The sequence below is a fragment of the Haliaeetus albicilla genome, chromosome 7 (assembly GCF_947461875.1).
Source record: "Haliaeetus albicilla chromosome 7, bHalAlb1.1, whole genome shotgun sequence".
Lineage (NCBI taxonomy): Eukaryota > Metazoa > Chordata > Aves > Accipitriformes > Accipitridae > Haliaeetus > Haliaeetus albicilla.
In genome coordinates, this window is record NC_091489.1 from 6,951,051 (window position 1) to 6,975,670 (window position 24,620).

General features: G+C 52.1%; 2 protein-coding genes across 2 annotated transcripts in view; both read left to right on the forward strand.

Annotated features, from left to right (window-relative positions):
• Positions 1-24,620, forward strand: part of LOC104314821 (M1-specific T cell receptor alpha chain-like) — a 104,075-nt gene that overhangs the window by 4,244 nt on the left and 75,211 nt on the right. The window contains exons 2-5 of the mRNA XM_069786852.1: positions 683-3,863; positions 4,175-4,479; positions 4,941-4,953; positions 8,046-8,049. Of these exons, the coding sequence (XP_069642953.1) occupies positions 3,338-3,863; positions 4,175-4,479; positions 4,941-4,953; positions 8,046-8,049 (848 nt within the window). The 5' untranslated portion in view covers positions 683-3,337. The remainder of the gene's footprint in view (positions 1-682; positions 3,864-4,174; positions 4,480-4,940; positions 4,954-8,045; positions 8,050-24,620) is intronic.
• LOC138686044 (uncharacterized) lies at positions 7,595-13,064 on the forward strand. Its single transcript, XM_069786855.1, has 4 exons — positions 7,595-9,098; positions 9,410-9,557; positions 10,628-10,763; positions 11,565-13,064. Exons 1-4 carry the CDS (start codon positions 9,041-9,043, stop codon positions 11,832-11,834), a joined length of 612 nt encoding a protein of 203 aa, XP_069642956.1. The 5' UTR covers positions 7,595-9,040; the 3' UTR covers positions 11,835-13,064.

The window sequence follows — 24,620 nt, forward strand, 5'->3', positions numbered from 1 at the left end:
CTTTGGGCCACTAAACAAGCTGTTATGTCAAACCCCCCTGTGCCCCACGTTGGGCACCAAAAAGGACTGCTGAGGGTAAACCCTGGTAGGCAGCTAAGCCGCACACAGCTTCTCTCTCACAGCCCCCTCAGCAGGGTGGAAAGAAGTTTTGCTGTTTCTGTCAGTTCCTGTTAGGGACAGGTGCCCAGTCATAGCCCTGCTCTGGTTTTGGGCATGGTTCAGGTTGACTCAGTCCAGCCCATGAGTTTTGCTGCCTGAGGGGTGAGCAGAGGAAATGGGGAAGGCACAGAGGGTGATTTGGGAGCACACGGGGAGAATGGTGAAGTGTGCTTCTCTTCCAGATCTGAGACTATAATGGGAGCAAGAGCTTGTGAGCATGCGTGTCTGCAGCTGCTGGATCCCAGCTGTCACAAGCAGAAGCCCAGGGAAGTGATAGAGTAGATGGAGCAACGGTTTGAGCTCTTGCTGCCTGTTCATCTGTGTCTCCCGGGGTTGCAGGTGCCTTTTCTCAGGCATAGACAGAGGCCTCTGAGCCCACATTAAGTACTAGTTTCAAGACTAGTCTGGGCTGGCTTTTCCCAGAAACAGGCGCAGCGGCGCTGCAGCAGCCGCAGTAGCAGAGTCTCTCACAAACACACACAAAATGATGAACATGTTGTTAACCTTCTGCCTTCCTTCTCAGTCTGTCCCACAGGCAGGAAGCAGCAGGTAAAGAGGTTTGCCTGGGAAGAAGCACAGCGAGCACTGAAGAACTATAATTTGAACATGGAAAGCCAGAGTTGAACCGAGTTTTCAAACCTCATGTTGTTCAGAGAGCCCCAGGGTGGTGCAAGAGAAGGAGCTGAGCTGCAGAGCGTCTTCTCCCTGGAGGTGATGAATGGTCCTTTTGTTGTGCTGTTACTGTTGGCTTCCTGTGCATCTATATGCTCTTGTGTGTACACTGGGGGCCAGGGTAGAATTTTGTGGGAGACGCCAACAAGGAAGATATGCAGGGTGTCCTGCGCCACACCAACAATCCATCCCTCCCTGATTTTGGGGACTGTAGGGAACCCAGCATGTCCTACCATGTCGGGACAGCCCCAAGTGGCCCAGGGCACCTTAGGCCACCCTGGGCCTGCATCCCCCTGCTTCTTTTCCCGGCCTCATGCCTCCAGTTTCAGTGGGCTCCTCTACCCTCTGCACCTCCCCTTCCCTCACCTGTCCTGGATCCCCTCCCAGAGGGGCCGTGTTGGAGCACCCATCAAAAGGGAAGGGAGGGGAAGGATTCAGACAGTCTGTGGAGTGGGCATTGCTCCCCCAAATGGTGGTAGCAGACAAAAGAGTGACACTGTGTCAGGGCTCAGTAGGTGTCCCCTCCTGTGGTTGTAGGGCGAGCTCAGGGTTCCTGCGGAGTACGGTGAGCACAGAGAAGGGAGTGACCCTGCTCTGCTGAGGAGCCCCAACAGCCTCGTCCCTGCTGAGTCCTGTGCATGTGAGTTTTGGGGGATGAGCCTTGGGGCTTGAGCCTACACATGTACCCCAGAGGTTCAGTGCCACGGACACCCGAGATCTCACCTGCCCTTTGCTGCCTTTGCTGCTTGGGGGGGCTCTGGGAAGGCTTTGATGGGAAGAGGCAGCGGGAGCAGTGTCAGCGTGGAGGAGCGAGTAGGGTGCTGGGCCAGAGTGGAGGGAGGAGGGGAGCATATCTGCCTAGGGGTGCCCTGTGCAAGTGTAGCTGGGCTCAGAAGGTCCCATCCAGGAGCAGCAGCTCAGCAACACCAAGGGATGTGGGGCCAATGGGAGAACAACCTGCCACCCCCAGGCCCAGCTCCAAAGTCCCAGGAGTACCTTGCAGTCCTTCCTCAGAGGAAGGTCAGGGTGGCCCTACTGCAACACGTCACCTTTTGCCCAGCAGCGTTTTTCCTGCCCAACGAGGGCTCTGTGATTGCACCTGCAGGGTGAGAGAGACCTGGGAGTGCACCAACAGCTTCAACTTCTTCTGCTCCTCCAGGCCCACCTCTCGCCTTCACTGTTAACATAGATCAAAGGTGCAACTAGGAGCGACTAGGAGTGACTGCAGTTACAGAGGCACAGACAGGGAAGACGTGGGCTGAGCTGCTCTGCAGGCAGAGAGGATAGTAAGAAGGGCTTTTGTAAGTAGGTCAGGCAGAAAAGGAAAGTCAAGGAAGGGGTATCCCCCTTTGATGAACTTGACCAGCAAAACTGGTAAGAACAGCCAAGGAGAAGGCTGAGGTACTCAACAACATTTTTGCCTCAGTCTTCGCTGGCAATTGCTCTTTGCACACCTCTTGAGCGGATGGACCTCATGGCAGGGACTTGGGGAGCAAAGTCCCTCCCAGTGCGTGCTGATTTCGGCTGGGATAGAGTTAATTGTCCTCCTAGTAGCTGGTAGAGTGCTATGTTTTGAGTTCGGTATGAGAAGAGTGTTGATGATACTGATGTTTTCAGTTGTTGCTAGGTAAAATTTAGTCTAAAGTCAAGGACTTTTCAGCTTCTGATGCCCAGCCAGCGACAGAGCTGGAGGGGCACAAGAAGTTGGCACAGGACACAGCCAGGGCAGCTGACCCAAAGTGGCCAACAGGGTATTTCACACCATGTGACATCACATCTAGTATAAAAACTGGGGGGAGTGGGGGCGGAAGGATCGCCACTGGGGGATTAACTGGGCATCGATCGGCGGGTGGGTCGTGAGCAATTGCACTGTGCATCGTTTGTATATTCCAATCCTTTTATTGTTACTGCTGTCATTTTATTAGTGTTATCATTATCATCATTAGTTTCTTCTTTTCTGTTCTATTAAACCGTTCTTATCTCAACCCACGAGTTTTACTTCTTTTCCCGATTTTATCCCTCATCCCACTTGGTGCAGGGGGAGTGAGTGAGCAGCTGCACGGTGCTTGTTTGCTGGCTGGGGTTAAACCACGACACACTGTAATGGAAGATCAGGTTCGAGACCGCATGAGGAACATACTTAAGTCTATGGGACCTGAAGAAATGCATCCCAGAGTCCTAAGGGATTTGGCTGGTGTAGTTGCCAAGCCACTCTCCATGATATTTGGAAAGTCACGGCAGTCAGGTGAAGTCCTCAGTGACTGGAAAAAGGGAAACATTGCACCCATTTTTGAAAAGGGTAGAACGGAGGACCCTGGGAACAACCAACTTGTCAGCCTCACGTCTGTGACTGGGAAGGTCGTGGAGCAGATCTTCCTAGAAGGCACATGGAGGACGGGGAGGTGATTCGAGGCAGCCAGCATGGCTTCCCCGAGGGCAAGTCTTGCCTGACCAACGTAGTGGCCTTCTATGATGTAGTGACTCCTTCGCAAGGGAAGAGCTACTGATGTGCTCTGTGTGGGCTTCCGTAGGTCTTTGGCAGGGATGGGAGCGAGGCCAGGGCGGGCTGGGGGTGCGGGGCACGGGCAGCGTCCTGCGAGGGGCCGCTGCCTGCGGGCCGGCAGCCTTCGGCAGGGCTCGGCCGGGCGACGAGCCGGGCCAGCGCCGGAGCCGCGGCGGGAGCCGAGGGGCAGGAGCCTTCGCCTCCCGGGGCGCCGCGCTCCTCCTCTGCCGCCGCCCCTGCCCCGCGGCCCTCCCCGCGCCGCCCCTTCTCCTGCCGCGAAGGGGCCGCGGCCCCGGGGGGCCGGGGCTGTCGGGGGCGGGCAGAGGCGTCGGCGCTGCCCCGGCGAGGGGCCGAGCCGGCGGGGCGCGCAGAAGCCGGCCCGAGCCCGGGCCCGAGCGCGGCTCCGCTCGGCTCCTCTGCGGCTCCCGCCGGGCCCTTCAGCCCCGGCCGGCCCCGGCGCGGCAGGGCACGATGGCGCCCGGGCTGGGGCCGTGGCTCCTGGCCTTGGCCTTGGCCGCGGGGCCGGCAGGTGAGAGCCGGGCGGGGCGGGCGGCGAGCCCGGGGCTGGGCCCGGGGCTGGGGCTGCCCGGGGCTGCCCGGGGCTGCCCGGGGCCGCGGCTGCTCCGGCGCCGGGCGCGCTGGCCTTCCTTAGCGGGGAGGCGGGGAGCGGGCGGGGGAGAGTGCGGGGGAGAGGGCTTTCGGGAGGCTTTCGGGAGGCTTTCGGGCAGCGGGTCGGGGCGCGGGTGTCGGGAGCAGGCGCGGCTCAGCCCCGGGGCGGCGGGTGAACGTCCTCGGGCCGTGGGCGCGCCCTGCCCGGCTGCCTGCGCTCTCCGTCCGCAGGGCTGTGGGCGCAGCTGAGGCTGGTGGAGGACGGCGGAGGGCTGCGAGCGCCCGGGGAGACCGTGCGCCTCTCCTGCCGGGGATCCGGCTTCAGCTTCGGGCTTTACGCAGTTTGGTGGTACCGTCAGGCGGCCGGCGGCAGTCTCGAGTGGGTGTCCTACATCAGTTGGCAATCGGGTACTAGGAAGGACTACGGGGCAGGAGTGCAGGGTCGAGCCACTGCCTCCCGGGACAATTCCCGGTCCGAGTCGATTCTGTCCCTGCGAGACCTGCAGCCCCGGGACTCTGCCCGCTACTTCTGCGCTGTTGCACGGGGACAGGAAAACCAGCTGAGCTTTAACACAAACCTCCGTCCGCAGGGCTGTGGGCGCAGCTGAGGCTGGTGGAGGACGGCGGAGGGCTGCGAGCGCCCGGGGAGAACGTGAGCCTCTCCTGCCGGGGATCCGGCTTCGACTTCAAGAGTTACTCAATTTGGTGGTACCGTCAGGCGGCCGGCGGCAGTCTCGAGTGGGTGTCCGTTATCAATCATGATTCCTCATTCATTCGATTCGGGCAGTCAGTGCAGGGTCGAGCCACTGCCTCCCGGGACAATTCCCGGTCCGAGTTTGCTCTGTCCCTGCGGGCCCTGCATCCCCGGGACTCTGCCCGCTACTTCTGTGCTGTTAACACGCAGGTACACGGGGACAGGAAATCCAGCTGAGCTTTAACACAAACCTGCTGGGGCCCGGCCCAGGGTGCACAATATTTGGAGCCGGTGAGTGCTGAGGTGGCTGAGGGTGGTTCCCAGGAAGAGATTGGCTATCAGTGCACAGTGCAGGGACCGCAGTGAGGGACACTTGGGGTGTGCCTGAGCAACGTTAGCTTCCAGATCTCCTGCTCTCCCCTCCTGCACGTTCACGGGAGTCACAGCCTATCTCAGGGGTGAGTCAGTGAGTGGACTGTGCCTGTATTCAGAGAGAGAGGGGTGTCATCGTGGCCAGGTGCTGTCCGTGGTCCAGAGAATAGAGCAGAATAGACTAGGCTATTTCAGTAGGAAGGGACCTACAACCATCGTCTAGTCCAACTGCCTGACCAGTTCAGGGCTGACCAAGTTTAAGCATGTTATTAAGGGCATTGTCCAAATGCCTCTTAAACACTGACAGGCTTGGGGCATCAACCACCTCTCTAGGAAACCTGTGCCGGTGTTTGAGCACCCTCTCGGTAAAGAAATGCTTCCTAATGGCAAGTTAGAACCTCCCCTGGAACAGCTTTGAACCAGTCCTGCGCATCCTATCACTGGATCCCAGGCAGAAGAGATCAGCACTTCCCTCTTCACTTCCCCTCCTCAGGAAGCTGTAGAGAGCACCGAGGTCAGCCCTCAGCCTCTTTTTCTCCAAACCAGGCAAGCCCAAAGCCTCAGCTGCTCCTCACAGGACATGCCTTCCAGCATTTATGGGGGGAATCCTGATGTGGGAAAGCTAAGCAGAGCAGATCTGTGGGCAGAGAGGAGCTGGGGAGAGATGAGCAGGAGCCGCTCTGGCTGTGTGTAACACCTGTGCGTGGTGTCATTGCCCATCCTTGCGGATTGGACAGGGGCAGAGGAGGAGTTGGACGTTTCCACATGGGAACTTAGCACACGCTTCCCAGCCTTTCATGCATTGCATAAATTGAGGAGATGATCCTTCCCCTCTACTCACAGAATCACTTAATGACTGAGTTTGGAAGGGACCTCCAAAGGTCATCTGGCCCAACCGCTCTACTCCAGCAGGGCTACCTAGAGCCGGTTCTGTTGCGCAGGACTATGACCAGCCATCTTTTGAATATCTCCAAGCATGGAGACGCCACAAGCTTCCTGAGCAACGTTTGCCAGTGCTTGCTCACCCGCATGCTGAAAAAGGATTTTCTGATGTTCAGAGGGATACCTTGAGACATCGCAGCCTATTCATCCTTGTCTCCTGGGGTCACAGGTGCCCTTTCTCAGGTGCAGACAAAGGCCTCAGGCCCCACAGTACAGAGGGTCTCAGAGATACCTGCCGCATCTCTGGTGTACCCACCATCGACAGCAGCTACACTTGGGACTGGATCTAGCAGACTCGTGGCAGAGACCTGCAGCATATAGTGTTGCAGTATCCATGGTTAAAATCCTGATCCATGGCTCTTTGCAGGGGAACCCCAACAAGGAGGATATGGAGAGTGCCCACCACCAGGACTATACTCCAGCTGTCCATGAGTTTGGGGCATAGGGAACCCAGCATGTCCTCCCATGTCGGGACAGCCCCAAGTGGCCCAGGGCACCTTAGGCCACCCTGGCCCTGCATCCCCCTGTGACGGTCTGACAAATTCAATGTCTCAAACATCCGCTAAAAGAGCTTTGCTGGAGAAAACGGCATCTGTAAAAATGCTGGAGTTTTGTGAACAGGACAATGTGGCCAGAGGAGAGGGCCCCACGGAGGGTGGGAACGCAATTCTCCAAAGCCCCAATTCCTTATCTTAAGTGACCAGGAGAAGGAACACAATTTATGCCTTCCTGGAGGAAGAAGGTCCCACAGAAGTTGGGACTGTGCTTCTGTCTTAAGTGGTCATGCCAGCAGGAAAGGAGAGGCAACTCCACAATGACCGCCCCCCCCCGAAGCTCACTGAGTGATTCCAGTGAACCCCAGGTGTGGGAACTGCGCATGTTGAGATCATCAACTAACACACTATAAAAGAAGGGAGAATGAGTCCTCAGTGCGCGCCCTCTGGAACTGGTTCTCTATGCTGGCGGGACTAGTGCTGGACCCAGGACTGGTGAAACCCTTCTCTTCTCTCTTTCTTTCTTTCTTTCTTTCTTTCTTTCTGTCATTCTCTCTCCCCCCCTTTTTCTTCTCTCTTTTCCACAGTCCCTACACCTCATCCTTTTAAACATAAACCGTTGACCAAGTCTGAGACTAGGAGTGGATCTAGCCGCCCCTGGGCTCCTCTTTGAGAAGGAGTCCAGAAAGCAAGGGGGTCTGCTCTGAACCTCGTGACTCAACGGGAGGGCTCTCCTTCTGATACATTTCATGTTCCTTTTTCCATTGCTTTTTCTACACCTACCTTCTCTTTTCAAACAGCAGCTTAACGACATGTTGCAAGGTTCATATTGATAAGTTCACTTGTACTTGGGCAAGGTTAGCTAGGTTGAATAAATGTTGGTTGTTGTTTGAACTCCCCTGGTGTCGTTTCACGTTAATTCTGACAAAGGAAATCCACGAACCTGAGTCGCTCCAACTTTGAGACACAACACCCCCTGCTTCTCTTCCTGGCTTCAAGCCTCCAGTTTCAGTGGGTTCCTCTACCCTCTGCAGCTGCCTTTTTCCACCCTAGTCCTGGAGATTCCCTCCCCAAAGGGACATGTTGAAGCACCCATCAAAAGAGAGGAGAGAGAAGGGATGCAGAAAGTCCGTGGAGGGCGGGTGTGGAGTGGGCGATGCTCCCCAAAATGGTGGTAGCAGTCAAGAGGGTGACACTGTGTCAGGGCTCAGTAGGTGTCCCCTCCTGTGGTTGTAGGGGAGCTCTGAGTTCCTGCGGAGTACAGTGAGCACAGAGAAGGGAGTGACCCTGCTCTGCTGAGGAGCCCCAACAGCCTCGTCCCTGCTGAGTCCTGTGCACGTGAGTTTTGGGGGATGAGCCTTGGGGCTTGAGCCTACACATGTACCCCAGAGGTTCGGTGCCACGGACACCCAAGACCTCACCTGCCCTTTGCTGCCTTTGCTGCTTGGGGGGTCTGGGAAGGCTTTGATGGGAAGAGGCAGCGGGATAAGTGTCAGCAGGAGGGAGCACATGCCAGAGTAGGGTGCTGGGCCAGAGCTGAGGGAGCAGAGGGGGAGCATATCTGCCTAGGGGTGCCCTGTCCAAGCAGAGTTGGGCTCAGGGGAGTCACATCCAGGAGCAGCATCTCAGCAGCACCAAGGGAAAGGGGTCCCCAGGGAAGACAACCCGCCAACCCATAGGGCCAGCTCCTAAGTCCCAGCAGCACTGTCCAATCCTTTTTGAAGAGGAAGATTGGGGGTGGCTCAAAACCAGCATGTCACCTTTTACCCTCCAGAGGTTTCCCTGCCAAATGAGGGCTCTGTGATTGCACCCTGCAGGGTGAGAGACACCTGGGAGTGCACCAACAGCTTCACCTTCTTCTGCTGCTCCAGCCCCACCTCTCGCCTTCACTGTTGTCATAGACTGAGGGTGCAACTAGGAGCGACTAGGACTGACTGCAGTGACAGAGACACAGACAGGCAAAACATGGGCAGAGCTGTTCTGCAGGCAGAGAGAAGCTGGGGAGAGGTGAGACAGAGCGGGCCTGGCCATGTGGACTGCCATGTGCGTGGGGTTATTCTTCATCCTAGGTAAGTGGAAGGAAGGGGTGATGCCTTCCAGGAACTGAGCATGCCCCTGTGCTCTGCACGGCTCTGTGGAGCTGTGCTGACTGCTTGCAGCCTGACCTGCCTCTGCCTCTCGATGTCGTCAAACATCCCTCAGAGCACAGTGGGAAGAGGCCTCCTCCTCTTCTAGCCGTGAGTTAGGCACCTCTGCCCAGCCTGTCTCCTCTGCAGTGAGCAGAGGCGGAGCCGCGGCGGGAGCCGAGGGGCAGGAGCCTTCGCCTCCCGGGGCGCCGCGCTCCTCCTCTGCCGCCGCCCCTGCCCCGCGGCCCTCCCCGCGCCGCCCCTTCTCCTGCCGCGAAGGGGCCGCGGCCCCGGGGGGCCGGGGCTGTCGGGGGCGGGCAGAGGCGTCGGCGCTGCCCCGGCGAGGGGCCGAGCCGGCGGGGCGCGCAGAAGCCGGCCCGAGCCCGGGCCCGAGCGCGGCTCCGCTCGGCTCCTCTGCGGCTCCCGCCGGGCCCTTCAGCCCCGGCCGGCCCCGGCGCGGCAGGGCACGATGGCGCCCGGGCTGGGGCCGTGGCTCCTGGCCTTGGCCTTGGCCGCGGGGCCGGCAGGTGAGAGCCGGGCGGGGCGGGCGGCGAGCCCGGGGCTGGGCCCGGGGCTGGGGCTGCCCGGGGCTGCCCGGGGCTGCCCGGGGCCGCGGCTGCTCCGGCGCCGGGCGCGCTGGCCTTCCTTAGCGGGGAGGCGGGGAGCGGGCGGGGGAGAGTGCGGGGGAGAGGGCTTTCGGGAGGCTTTCGGGAGGCTTTCGGGCAGCGGGTCGGGGCGCGGGTGTCGGGAGCAGGCGCGGCTCAGCCCCGGGGCGGCGGGTGAACGTCCTCGGGCCGTGGGCGCGCCCTGCCCGGCTGCCTGCGCTCTCCGTCCGCAGGGCTGTGGGCGCAGCTGAGGCTGGTGGAGGACGGCGGAGGGCTGCGAGCGCCCGGGGAGACCGTGAGCCTCTCCTGCCGGGGATCCGGCTTCAACTTCGGGAATTCCACAGTTTGGTGGTACCGTCAGGCGGCCGGCGGCAGTCTCGAGTGGGTGTCCTACAAGAGCTCTGATACCTCAGTCATTGAATTCGGGCAGTCAGTGCAGGGTCGATCTACTGTATTCTGGGACAGTTCCTGGTCTGAGTTGTATCTGTCCCTGCGGGACCTGCAGCCCCGGGACTCTGCCCGCTACTTCTGCGCTGTTAACACGCTGTCGCACGGGGACAGGAAATCCAGCTGAGCTTTGACACAAACCTGCTGGGGCCCGGCCCTCAATGTCAGAGCTGTCGGGCAAGGGGCTGCTTGGGGTGGGGGCCTCAGGGGGGTTCCCAGGAGGTGAGGTTCCATCACTCTGCACCGCAGGAGTTCCTGGCCTTTCCTGCACAGTGCTGGAATTTTAATTTATGGGAAATTAAAATATAGTAGGATTGTGAGCAACAAAAAACCTGGAAACACCTTCCCTGATACCTCCCACTTTCCTTCCTTGCTCAGCTTCATACCATCATTCCCAAGTCCTCTACCTCCTCTGCCCAAGTGGCCCATGGGTGATGGGGTTTGAGGTGAAATCATAACCAGTGCACAGGAGTTTTGGGGGATAAGCCGGGGGGCTTGAGCCTACCATCTGCCCCAGATCTTCAGTGCCAAGGACAACCCAGTTCTCACCTGCCCAAACCCCTGTATGACCTTTGCTGCTTGGGCTGTCTCTGAGGCCCATGACCAGGAAGAAGCAGGTGGATAAGTATTATTATGAGGGAGTGTGTTTAGGAGTAGGGTGCTGGGCCAGAGCGGAGGGAGCAGAGTGGGGAGCAAGTTTGCCTAGGGGTGCCCTGTCCAAGTGTAGCTGGGTTCAGAGGGTCCCATCCAGGAGCAGCAGCTCAGCAACACCAAGGGATGTGGGGCCAATGGGAGAACAACCTGCCACCATTAGGGCCAGCTCCTAAGTCCCAGCAGCACCCTGCAGTCCTTCCTCAGAGGAAGGTCAGGGTGGCCCTACAGCAACACGTCACCTTTTGCCCAGCAGCGTTTTTCCTGCCCAACAAGGGCTCTGTGATTGCACCCTGCAGGATGGGAGACACCTGGGAGTGCACCAACAGCTTCAACTTCTTCTGCTGCTCCAGCCCCACCTCTCGCCTTCACTGTTGTCATAGACTGAGGGTGCAACTAGGAGCGACTAGGACTGACTGCAGTGACAGAGGCACAGACAGGGAAAACATGGGCAGAGCTGTTCTGCAGGCAGAGAGAAGCTGGGGAGAGGTGAGACAGAGCGGGCCTGGCCATGTGGACTGCCATGTGCGTGGGGTTATTCTTCATCCTAGGTAAGTGGAAGGAAGGGGTGATGCCTTCCAGGAACTGAGCATGCCCCTGTGCTCTGCACGGCTCTGTGGAGCTGTGCTGACTGCTTGCAGCCTGACCTGCCTCTGCCTCTCGATGTCGTCAAACATCCCTCAGAGCACAGTGGGAAGAGGCCTCCTCCTCTTCTAGCCGTGAGTTAGGCACCTCTGTCCAGCCTGTCTCCTCTGCAGTGTGGGGACAAGCAGGGCACCTACCTGCTCCTCCCATATCTTGGGGCCTAATCTTTTACACCTGGAGCGGACACACTGCTCATGGGGCACTGCAGCCCATCTTGCAAAGGCAAGGTCTTAGGATGGCAGCATAGGGCCCAAGGCCCACTTGCCTGTGAGAGGTCCTTGTCCCTCCTGTGGTCATTCAGTCATTCAGAGCAGTTTCAGGGACAGGAGGGTGTCTTCCTCACCCTCCCAGCTTGGCAAAGACAAAGGGATTTGTCCCCCAGGTGCAAAACCTTCCTGCTTTGAATGGGAAAATCAGAAATAGTTCCCTGCATGACAGAGAAAAGGAGGGAGGGGCACATGGTGTCTCCCTCCTCATGAGCCCTGATTCCTGGTACCAGCTCTATTCCTCAACCCATCTTTGTCAGCTGGGTTCAAAGATAATGATTTAGTCCTCCCACTAGGCCAGTGTCATCACAATGCCCCATCAGCATTGTTCTGTCCTTTGCTCATTAGAATGATCATGGCTTTTTCTTCCACACTGCAGCAGTCACTTGCCAGGTGGCCTTGGAGCAACATGTCAAGGAACTGGCCATGTGAGAGGGTGATGGAGTCAACAGCAAACAGACAGCACCTTGGAGAAAGAGCCACCGTGGTCTCTGGTGACCCATGGGAACAGGATATCACTTTACTCCCCTTCCTCCAACATACCAGCCAGCAACAGACGCCCATGGCAGAGGAGAAAACCAGTGACCCAGATTCATGGGGAGAAATGGCACCAGCAGCACATACTAAAAGCTACCAAAGGAAGTGCTGAGTGCTGGCAGTGAGTGACTCTCTGCTCAGAGGCACTGAAGTGTCTGTCTGCTGGCCTGATATACTAGCCCAGCACCAGCAGTCAGGGTGCTAAGAGGAGCTGTGTTTCAGTACCAACCACTTCTGAGGCAGCTCGAACTCCTTCATATGCTGCCAATATCTCTTTTTCAGTTGGAGTATGGCGGGCCTTGGATCCTCAATATCCCCGACTCCAAAACCCCAGGGGTCAGCTTCGGGTGTCCCCAGGTGCGTTTTGCCAGAGGCTCCAGGTAGGGCCATTCTCCCCAGCTGCGGTATAAAGCACATTTTTAACATCTTGTCCTGCCTGGACTGGTCCAAGGGCTACTGCATGAACAGTCTCCCTCTTAATTTGTTCAAAGGCTTGTTGTTGTTCAGGGCCCCATTTAAACTTCTTCTTCTGGGTAACTTGATAGAAAGAGCTTACAATTAGACTGTAATTTGGAATATGCACTCTCCAAAAGCCCACAACACCTAAGAAGGCTTCTGTTTCCTTTTTATTAGTCGGTGGAGAGATAGCTGCTATTTTGTTCATCACATCCATGGGGATCTGGTGACGCCTGTCTTGCCATTTTATTCCTAAAAATTGGATCTCTCATGCAGGTCTGTGTCGGTCTGACAAATTATAGTCAATGTCTCAAACATTCGTTAAAGAACTTTGGTGGAAAAAACGGCATCTGTAAAAATGCTGGAGTTTTGTGAACAGGACAATGTGGCCGAAGGAGAGGGCCCCATGGAGGGTGGGACTGCACTTCTCCAAAGCCCCAATTCCTTATCTTAAGTGACCAGGAGAAGGAGCACAGCATATGTGCCTGGAGGAGGAGGCCCCATGGAAGATGGGACTGTGCTTCTATCTTAAGCGGTCATGCCAGCAGAAAGAGAAAGGCAATTCCTCAGTGACCCCCCCTCCCACCAAAGCTCACCTACCGATTCCAGAGAACCCCGGGAATGGGACTGCGCATGTTGAGACCATCGACTAACACACTATAAAAGAAGGGAGAACAAGTTCTTAGTGCGCACCCTCCGGAACTGGATCTCTACGCTGGCTGGACCAACGCTGGACCCAGGACTGGTGAAACCCTTTTCTTCTCTCTTTCCTTCTTTCCTTCTTTCCTTCTTTCCTTCTTTCCTTCTTTCCTTCTTTCTCTCCCCCCCTCCCTCTTTTCCTTCTCTCTTTTCCACAGTCTCTACACCTCATCGTTTTAAACATAAACCATTGACCAAGTCTGAGACTAGGATTGGATCTAGCTGCCCCTGGGCTCCTCTTTGAGAAGGAGTCCAGAAAGCAAGGGGGTCTGCTCTGAACCTCGTGACTCAACGGGAGGGCTCTCCTTCTGATACATTTCACGTTCCTTTTTCCATTTCTTTTTCTACACCTACCTCCTCTTTTCAAACAGCTGCTTAACAACATGTTGCAAGGTTCATATTGATAAGTTCACCTGTACTTGGGCAAGGTTAGCTAGGTTGAATAAATGTTGATTGTTGTTTGAACTCCCCTGGTGTCGTTTCACGTTAATTCTGACAAAGGAAATCCACGAACCTGAGTCGCTCCAACTTTGGGACATGACAAGGTCCCTTGACCTTACTTTGGTTTATGGCAAAACCAGCCTTCAAAAGGATTTGGATTATTTTCTTCCCCTTCTCAAAGACTTCTTCTGTCATGTTGCCCCATATAATGATGTCATCAATGTATTGCAGGTGTTCTGGAGCTTCACCTTTTTCCAGTGCAGCCTGGATCAGTCCATGGCAAATGGTGGGGCTGTGCTTCCACCCCTGGGGCAGTCGATTCCAGGTGTACTGGATTCCCCTTCAAGGGAAAGCAAACTGTGGCCTGCACTCCACTGCCAAAGGGATTGAGAAAAACACATTAGCAATGTCAATTGTGGCATACCACTTGGCTGCCTTTGAATCCAGTTTGTATTGAAGTTCTAACATATCTGGCACAGCAGCACTCAGCGGTGGCGTGACTTCATTCAGCCCTACTGTTAGTCTCTGTTCCCTATTAGATTTCCGCACAGGCCATATGGGAGTGTTAAAGGGTGAGTGAGTCTTGCTGATCACTCCTTGGCTCTCCAATCGGCAAAACAGCTTATGGATGGGAATCAGGGAGTCTTGGTTGGTGCGATATTGCTGCTGGTGCACTGTTGTTGTAGCAATTGGCACCTGTTGTTCTTCAACCCTCAGCAACCCCACAATCGAAGGGTCCTCAGAGAGGCCAGCCAAGGTGGACTGCTGTTCAATTTCCTCTGTCTCCAATGCAGCTATACCAAAGGCCCAATTGTACCCCTTCGGTTCCTTGAAATAGCGCCTCCTGAGATAATCTATACCAAGGATGCACGGGGCCTCTGGGCCAGTCACAATGGGGTGTTTACGCCACTCATTCCCAGTTAGGCTCAATTCAGCTTCCAATACAGTTAAGCTCTTGGGATCCCCCCGTCACACCAGAGATACAGATGGGTTCGGCCCCTTTATAACTTGATGGCATTAGGGTACATTGTGCACCAGTGTTCACTAAAGCCTTATATTCCTGTGGGTCTGATGTGCCAGGCCATCGAATCCACACCATGCAGTAGACCCAGTTGTCCCTTTTCTCCACCTGGCTGGAGGCTGGGCCCCTCTAATCCTGGTTAGAGTATCCGTTACTCACTTTTCACAAACGTGAATCAGAAGTCCCTTCAAGAGGATCAGAAATGAGATCAGCCCTTCTACTTTGTCTGGGGGACTGCTCATGGGAAACTGGAGTGGCGTTTTTCCAAGAAGAATCCTCTTTTCTGATTGCTTTTTCTCACAACTCATGTACCTGTGCATCTAGGACTGAGGTAGGTTCTCCATCCCACTTCCTCATGTCCTCTCCATGGTCACACAGGTAAAACCACAGATTAGCCCATTGTATGTACTTTCTACCTCCTCTTTCTTGGGCAGAGGAATGCCTAATCCTAATAGCTGCGATGCAGGCCTGTACAGGTGGGGAGGACATATCCACTTTGAATTGCTGGAACTCCCGGGACAATTCCTCTACAGCCGAGACGCAGGCCCATAGGGAGGAAGAGACACATCCTTCGTATTGTTGGAACTGGACAGCCAGTTTGTCCACCGTTTGTCCACAGCCTTCTTTCCAGGACATCACTGCCAATAAGTTGGCATAGGTTGGTGGCGCACTTCAAAGAAACTTCTGCCACATGGGTTGTGCGCATTGGACTTCATCTGGATCTGTGGGTGACTGTTCATTTTCTGGATCATTATAAATCACCTCCAGCATAGCTAATTCCCTCATTACTTCTCTCCATGGTGGTCTACTTGCCTTGCTGACATGTAACATTATCCTTGAAGGGGTATCTTTCCTTCACACTTGACAGAAGTTGTCTCCAGAGGCTGAGGACTTGTGTTTTTGTCCCAATCACCTTGTCAATCCCCCTTCCCTAGACAGGGATCCCAGCTGCTTGGCTTCCCTACCCTCTAATTCCAAACTACTGGCCCCCTTATCCCAGCATCAGAGCAGCCAGGTAACAATGTGTTCACCTGGGTGGCAGCCAAAATCCTTTTGCATGTTGCGCAACTCAGGGATAGAGATCGGATGATTATTTCACCTCTTCCTCCTATTCTTGTGATGACCCTGGTTCACCTTCATCCCTCACTAAGCGATCTGATTTCTTTGTGTGTTTCTTATTTTGTGTAGGGGTGACTCATACTGGCACAGTTGGTTCTCTGGTTCAGCTGCAGTGCCTGTCCCAGGGTTGGGGTAGCCACGGTGCCTGTCACTCTGTTTTCCCTCTCTTCCCCCCGAGGGTGCTGCCTAATATCAAGCAGTGTTTGATAGATACTGGCCAGGGCCCCAGCACAGTGCGGTAAGTCGTGTGTCTCCAGAACAGCCACAGCATTTTCCTTTCAAATATTCTACCACTTCATGAGGGTTTTGTAGTTGTTCAGGAGTGAAGTTCCAAGCCACTGGAGGTGAGAATTTCTCTAGATACCTGTCCATATCCTCCCACATGCCGTGCCACCCATGAATATCCAGCCTTGGAGCAGGTCTCTGGGTGGTATTCTTAAAAAGCTTTTTTGTACCCCTAAACAAGACCTGAAACATATTCAGGAGACATAGCACTAACAGCATGCTGGCTTGCACATCCCAAGGATATTCAAAATTCTCAGAAGCTGTTGTAATTAGCTGGAAGGAGAAAAGTGAGATGAACGAACAGGGGGAAGTATCCCCCCCTGACTTCCCCATGGATTGGGTGCACTTACCAATAACTTCCGATAGAAGGCACCCAAAGTATGGAAATGATATCACTGCCGCATAGCGATACCAGCTTAACCTCATGACCAGTGATGTAATCATTTCATAAGTCGACATTACCCAGTATAGCAAAATGATAATCCTGATCCCCCTCCCAGAGGTGATAAACGTAACCACAGGGAATACATAGTGTATATAAGAACTTACACAACGCCACCATGTGAACAAATGAACCAATGCTGTGACTAGCGACTATTTAACTAATATAAGAAATGCGTATAACAAATTTGTTTTAACACGCTCTGGCCAGATCTGTCGTTATCTCAACCCTTCAGGCCCCATGTTGGCTGCCAAAAAGGACTGTTGTGGTTTGAGCCCAGGCGGTAACAAAGGACCACGCAGCCGCTCGCTCACTCCTCCCCGCCCCCCCTCCAGTGGGATAGGGAGGAGAATCAGAAAGGAGAAAAGAAAAAAACCGGAACCTCATGGGTTGAGATAAAGACAATTAACTGGGACAACACAAAAAGGGAAGTTACAACAACAACAACAGTACTAATAAAAGAATATACAAAATGAGTGATGCACAGTGCAACTGCTCACCACCCGGAATCTGACGCTCCGCCACTTCCCCCACCGAAAGCCAAGAGCTCCCTCCCAGCCCGCTCCCCATTTATATACTGAGCATGATGGCACATGGTATGGAATAGCTCCTTGGCTAGTTCAGGTCAGCTGTCCTAGCTGTGCCCCCTCCCAGGTTCCTGTGAATATTAGCTCTATCTCAGCTGAACCCGGGACAGAAGGCAAGACACCAGCATGGCTGAGTCAAGACCTGCTGGTCAAACTAAAGGGCAAGAAGGAAATGCAAAGGCAGTGGAAGCAGGGACAGGTATCCTGGGAAGAGTGTAGGCATGTTCCCTGGTTGCGTAGGGATGGGGTCAGGAAGGCCAAGGCACATCACGCCAGACTAACCTGATCACCTTCTACAACAAAATATCATTTTCTGTCAACATGAGGATGGAAGCAGTGGATGTTGTTTACCTGGACTTCAGCAAAGTGTTCAACACTTTCCCACATCCTTCTGCTGGACAAACTGGCAAGATGGATGGGTGCCCTGTGAGACGGGTAGGAAACTGGCTAACAGGCTGCACTCAGCATGTGGTGATCAATGGTTTTAGTCAGGCTGGCAGCCTGTCACAAGTGGGGTTCCCCAAGATTGATACTGGGCCTCATGCTGTTTCATATCTTCATAAATTATCTGGATGGTGGGCTTGAAAGCACCCTCACCAAGTTTCCTGATGACACAAGACTGGATGGTGAGGCGGACACATCAGAAGGGAGAGCCATTGTATAGAGTGCCCTGGACAAGCTGGAAGAGTGGCCTAGCAAGAAAAGTACAAAGCTTAACAGAGACAAATGCAAAGTCCTGCACCTGGGACGAAATAACCAAAGAGCCCAGTACAGGCTCAGATCTGTGTGGCTGGGGAGCAGCCTTGCTGAAGGGCACCTGGGGGTCCTGGTGGACAACAAGCTGAAACTGAGCCAGCAGTGCACTGCTACAGCAGCAAAGGCAAGTCAGATCCTGGGCTGCATCTGCAGGGGCATTACTAGCTGAGACAGAGATATGATCATCCCACTCTACTCAGTGCTTTTCAGGCTGGACTTGGAGTACTGTGTCCAGTTCTGGTCCTCACAATTTGTCAGACATAGACAAACTGGAGAGGGTCCAAAGAAGGGCCACAAAGACGATCAAAGGGCTGCATAACCTGTCCTATGAAGAGAGACTGAAGGAGTTAAGTCTTTTCTCCCTGGAGAAGAAAAGACTTAGGGGGAACCTCATGACATTTTTCCAGTACTTAAAGAGTGGCTATAAAGAAGACAGAGGCTCTTCATTCACAAGGAGCCACATGGAGAAGACAAGGGGCAATGGGTCCAAGTTGCACTGGGAGAGGTTCATCTTGATATAAGAAAGAAACTTTTTACAGTGAGAACAATCACTCACTGCAGCAGCCTCCTCAGAGGTGTGGTAGAATCTCCATCACTGGAGGTTTTCAAGATGCAAATAGACAGGGTGCAAGGTAAGCTCTTTCCTACGAAAGACCAGATGATCTTTTGACATCTCTTCCAACCAGGGCTGTTCTATGATTCTGTGATTCTATTCTGGGAATTTCAGAGGCTGTATGGTGAACTGCAGGTTAGTGCACATTGCCTGGGTTCCTCTCCAACATGGCTCAGTTTTTCCTCTGTGGCCTGGTTGCAGAGCTATGGGATCATGGCGATGTGGTGGGGTAGCTTACAGAAATACAGTAGTGGAGGAACCCAGGCTGTTTAGGAAACACAGGCTGGGAAGGTGAGGAAGGGGAATTGCCCTTTCTGTGAGAGAACAGCTGGAATTCATGGAGCTCTGCTTTGAGATGTACGATGAGCCAGCTGATAGCGTAAGGGTCAGGATTAGAGGGCAGACCAGCATGGGTGACACTGTGGTGGGTGGCTAGTACAGATCACCTGATCAGGAAAAAGTAGACAAAGTCTTCTTCAGACAATTGGAAGAAGCCTCACGTTCACTGGCCCAGGTCCTCATGGGGTTACTTGAACCATGCCAAATGCATGCCGGTGGGACAGAACCCCTGGACTTCAGGAGAGCAGAATTTGTGCTCATCAGGGTTCTGCTTGGAAGAATCCCATGGGTTATGGTCCTGGACAGAGGAGGGGTCTATGACTCTGCATTCAAAGCAAAGCTACTTTCCAGCCAGTCTGTCTTCCTTTTCCCATGGTCAGGTTCTGAGTTGTTGGTTTCTTTTTGCATGCTTGTCTCCCAAATCTGAGACTATAACAGGAGCAAGAGCTTGTGAGCATCTGTGTTTGCAGCTGATGAATCCTAGAGATCACAAGCAGAAGCCCAGGGAAGTGGTAGAGTAGATTAAGCAATTGCTTGAGCTGTTCCTGCCTGTTCACCTGTGTCTCCTGGGGTTGCAGGTGCCCTTTCTCAGGTGCAGAGAGAGGCCACAGTAGGGAAGGTCTCAGAGTCTCTCATGTTTACGTGCCACATCTCTGGTGTACCCATCACTGACAGCAACTACACTTGGGACTGGATCCGGCAGACTCCCAGCAGCATATAGTGTTGCAGTATCCTTTCACGGGACTCCAGCACATTGCTTCATCCTTCCAGACCTGAGTCACCATCTCTTCAAATCCCTCCAGGAACCAGCTGTCACTGGAAGTGCTCTCACCACCAGTTGCAGACATGACCACCTATTTCTGCAGCACCAGAGAGCTGGAAAAGGCCACAGTGCTTGAAAAACAGACAGGGCCTGGGCAGAACTGGAAGGAGGCTGGTTAAATTCAGCTAGGTCTTTTGTGGTTGGCTGCAAGTCAAGGCTCTTGCTAGACTTCTCAAGACTAGTCTGGTCTCACTTTCCTGGAAAGCAGCACAACGGTGCTGCAGCAGCAGCAGCAGACTCTTTCTCAAGCACACACAAAAGCCACGAACATGCTGATATCTTCTTCCTTCCCTCTCAGTCTCTCCCACAGGCAGAAAGAGATAGAGAAAGAGTGTTTTTTATTTTGGAATAAGCACAATGAGCATTGAAGGAACTAAAATTTTAACATGGAAAGGCAGAACCCAATTGCATTTGGATACCTCATATTGTTCAGGGAGTCTCAGAGTAATGTTGCAGCAGCACATAACAATAGTCAATCAATGGTATCTGAGAAGAGTGGCACTGCACAGAGGGGAACTGCACTGCAAACCTGATTCTTCCCAGGACATGTTGAAAAATTTCTTCTTTGCACTCCTGGCTTTGGCTTCATGTGAATAAACACACATTTTCTTATTCTGAGGACTGACCATCTCTTTATTTGAAAGTGTAGTTTTCATGCAAGTGCATTTGCATATGTCTCCATATGGAAATGCATCCATATGCTTATGTACATGCACACATTGCCCTAGGCATCCTATACAAGAGATACAGATATGTGGGAGGTCAGTTATCCCCAAACTTTGCCCTGATTACCATATTTGGTTCTATGGAAGAATTGCTGCAGTGGATTAATCTAAGAGCCATTCAACACAGCAGACTGCCTGTCAGGCCAATGTCAGATGTCTTGCAAAGACTATAAATACAAAGCAAATGCTACTTTATTTCTTCTGTTACCACCCTCCTTTCTTGTAGGTGTCAGCAGCTCAGGGACTTCGCCAAGCAGATATTATAGATCTCTTTTTAAAGCACTGCTTTTAGCTGTCCTCTCCATGGTGAAGGTTGTGACTTACTGTTTGGTCTTAAATATCTAGTTTCCTAAGATCACCTATAGTGTCTCCAGGGAATCCATGACCAGTAACATTTCTGTCTTGGAAGAATGGTTGAATGGGATGGTTCTGTCCACAGAAGAATATAATGCCCACTGCATCCTTTAAGAGAAAAGTCACCATCTTGACAGATGTATCGCAGATCCAGCTCTCCTTGCCAATAAAAGCCATGGACAGAGCCTCTTACAAATGTGTGATGAAATCAGGTGGACATGCTGGGAGCTAGACTCAGAGTGAGCTGTTCCCAAAAAAAGGAAATTGTGTTAAAATACAAATGGGGATTTTGGGGGGGTCAAGAATGATGACACTGGAAGGGCCAGGATAGTTTCTTCTGGAAAGAAGCAGGGTAGACCTTTCAGCAAGGGCAGAAGGAATTCAAACAACCATGCATGCACAAAACACCGGCTAGGTCCCCTCCAAAATGTGTCTTCATCTGCCTAGGACACTTTTCTGGAGGAAAGCAGGGCTCCCTCTCTTCTGATTTCCTCTGAAGCAGAACTCAAGGAGAGGTCTTCAGTCTTGTGGAACACAGCCTAAACATTCTCTCTAACATATCTCTGGCAGTATTGGAGCGCCTCCTGCAATTTTTTGGAGGAGGATGCACCAGGACAGAGAAAAAAACAAAGACGGAACTCAACTTTTAAACAGAACAAATCCAAGCATGTGGCTTGCTGGAGGCTGTGAAGACAGGTGTGTTTCTGTGGCCACCCAAATGGAAAAAGACTGTTTAACTGCATCTAACTCAGTGCCAAGCAGGGTGCGGTCTCACTGCTCTGGGAAGATTTGGCCGCAAGTGGAGGGTGTGGGAGAGACACCTGTATGTACCCAGGCCTGTCACAGGAGGTATTTAGAGATTGTTCTCTTTGCCCTGCCAACAGTTCAAGAGACTGAAAGTATCACATCAGACAATTTGATAACTTTCCTGGAGGAGTGAGGCAATAAGGAGGAGAAAACAATTTGACACAATAAAAGGAACAGCAGATGAACATGCCCATGTTAACAATGGAAAATATAGCAGCACTGGTACTACAAACAGTGATTAAAAATCAGAAATACACCTTTGTACTTGATAACAACAATAACGCAAATAAACATACTGAGTAATACAGCATGGAACCATGCAGATTTGTGAACAGGATGAAATAATGCTGTTTCCTTTTGTGTTCTAGAACTGAGTTTGAGGATTCAGAAACTGCTCCACAATTCCAGTGAACCATTAATCAAAATCATTAAAGTAAGATAAAAATCAAATTAAAAGGCAACTTCAGTAAACCATAACTATATGTTCAACTATATGTTCTCCACCTTCAAACTCAGCTAAAGGCACATATAAATAAATCAAAAGTCCAAAGCGTAGCCAACTCAGTGGTCAAATAATCTAGTTCACAAGATCACAGAAACTGAGAGAAAAATGGTGCATATAATCAGGAAGAAACTCCCAACATGCTTATAAAAACAACACTCAAACAAGGAATATTAAAAATCAAATACCAGAGTAAATAAGCAACTTCAGCACATCAAGGCAAACAGAGTCCATTAAGCCACCATCAGCTAAACCAAAATAACTTTTGAACAATTCATAAACATGGACTGATTTTTTTTTTTATTTGGCATGAAAATAGGCTTTGAGAACATAAATACTTGAAGGTCCAGAAACAGTTAGGAAATGTAGAATGAAACTAAATTGAAAATTAGTAAGACTCGGGCAGCTGGTCCCCAGATATTCTTTAAAATATTTCACCCTAACTCTCTTGATGTTGGTCAAAAGACAAACCAGTAATTGGGTCCTTTAAGTGAGAACAGCTCTAACAACTCAAAAGGAACAATATTTCTTTTTGACAAGTATGGGCAATATTTTAGTGAGAGATTAATACAACCCTATCTGCCAAAAAAAGCAATGCTTATAATGTTATTTTCAGTGTACAGCAACCTCTCTGGAACAGTATTAGATTGTTCAGAAGTGGAACAGTGTATAGGAAAACAAAATCCAGCTCTTCAAAGGACATGAAACAGGAGATATCATCTGGCACTGAAAAAAGCAAACGTTTTTGTAGAACTGCCTACCACTGTGGGGACTACGTACCACAGTGACTGAAAAAGACTGAACCACTATACAAAAATTGTCTTACTGACTTCTCTTGAAGGTAGAAACATGGTGCCCTGAATAGTCTCTTTTTCCTCAGACAACTCTATGCACATACACAAATTTGATTCCCAGAATGACTCAGACAGCCAAAAGACCTTCCTATGCAAGACCAGTTTCCTCAACATTCACCATCAGATCTTGGATCTTGCAAGCACATAATTTTAGACTTCTGATTGTCAGCTCAAGTTGAGCAAATCAGGATTAACCTACTGTATTTAGATGTTTCCATTTAAGCTTAGCATTATGTTCTCTTTGTCTCAAAGCACAGAGGAGGTAAGATTTGTTCCCACTTTTTTGGTAAGAACAAAGATCCTTTTAACTTCATATCCAACAGTGACCAGAAGCAGATGCGTGAAGAACACGAACAGGAGACTAGAAAGGATACTTCCCACCAGTAATGTCCCAGCTACTAGACATCAGAGCAAAGACTTTGAATCACATGTGGTTCCTTTGTATTAACCATTTATGAGTTTATTCAGGAGCCCCTTGTTCATCATTTTGGCCTTCTGCCACCTTTTCCTGACTTACTGCTTTGTCAGGATGAACCGTTCTTGACCTTGAAGGAGGTGATGTCTGAAAATCAAGCAGCTCTCCTAGACTCCTCCTCTGTGCAGGACCATGACCCATGGGATTCTTCCAAGCAGATCCCTGAAGAGCCCAAATTCTGCTCTCCTGAGGTCTAGGGCTCCAGTCCTGCTTTTTGCATTGCTCCTTCCTCTCTGGATCCAGAGCTCAAATACTGCATGATCATGGCAGTCAAGGCTGCTCCTCACCTTCACATCCAACACCAGTTCTTCCTCATTTGCCAGTAGAAGGTCCCGCTTATCAGCCATTTGTGTCAGGGAGTTTTCATCAGTACACTCCAGAAAACTGCTTGATTGCTTGTGCCCTGCTGTGCTGTCCTGCCAACAGACATTTGACATGGTTCAAGTACCCCATGAGGACCAGGGCCAGCGAACAAGAGGCTTCTTCCAATTGTCTGAAGAAGACTTTGTCTACTTTTTCCTGATCAGGTGATCTGTACTAGCCACCCACCACAGTGTCACCCATGCTGGTCTGCCCTCTAATCCTGACTCATATGCTATCAGCTGGCTCATCGCACATCCCAAAGCATGTATTCCAGCTGTTCTCTCACAGAAAGGGCAATCCCCCCTCCTTGCCTTCCCAGCATGTCTTTTCTGATCAGCCTGGCTTCATCCACTACAGTACTTCTGTAAGCTACCCCAGTGGATGTCCATGATTCCATAGCTCTGCAACCAGGCTGCAGAGGAAAAACTGAGCCATGTTGGAGAGGAACCTAGGCAATGTATGCTAACCTGCAGTTCACCATGCATTTCAGTTCTTGGGTCATGTGAGCTATCCCACCATGCCTCTATGTTGTCAATGAGATCATAGCTCTGCAGCTACTAGCAGAGCTCTAATTTCTCTTGTTTATTCCCCATACTGCATGTATTTGTGCACAGGCGCTTTAAAGGGGCACCCAGCCATGCTAATTTCCCAGAAACTGTACGAGGGCTTTCTTTTTGCCCATAGATACTTCCTTATTTATGTACACACACTTGAAGTGCACCCCTTTCAGCCCTTTTTTTAAAATTATGAAGTCTGTCCTGTTCATATCAGTCCTCATATGTTTTGTACCAATCCTTCCCACCACTTTCTCACTTGATTATTAATCATCCTCTTCCTCCACTGTTGTTCCTAGTTTAAAGCTCTTCTTATCAGGTTGGCCAGCCTGTTGGCAATGATGTTTTTGTCTCATTTAGTCAGGTGGATCCCATCTCTTCCAAACAGTCCTCAATCCTCAAAAAGGGTCCCATGGTCATAGAAACCAAGTCCCTTTTGCCAATGCCAGCTGTGCAACCAACTGTTGACCAGCAGGATCCAGCCACTCCTCCTCACCACCCTTCCACTCACCAGCAGGATCAAATCGAAACCCACTTGGGCCCATGTGCCCTTGACCATCATTCCCAGAGCCTGCTTGCTACTTTCCAGGACTCCTCTGGCAGTATCATTAATACCCACATGGAAGACCACCAGGGGGGTAATAGTAGGTGTAATGAGTTTTGCAAGTCTTTTAACAATGTCC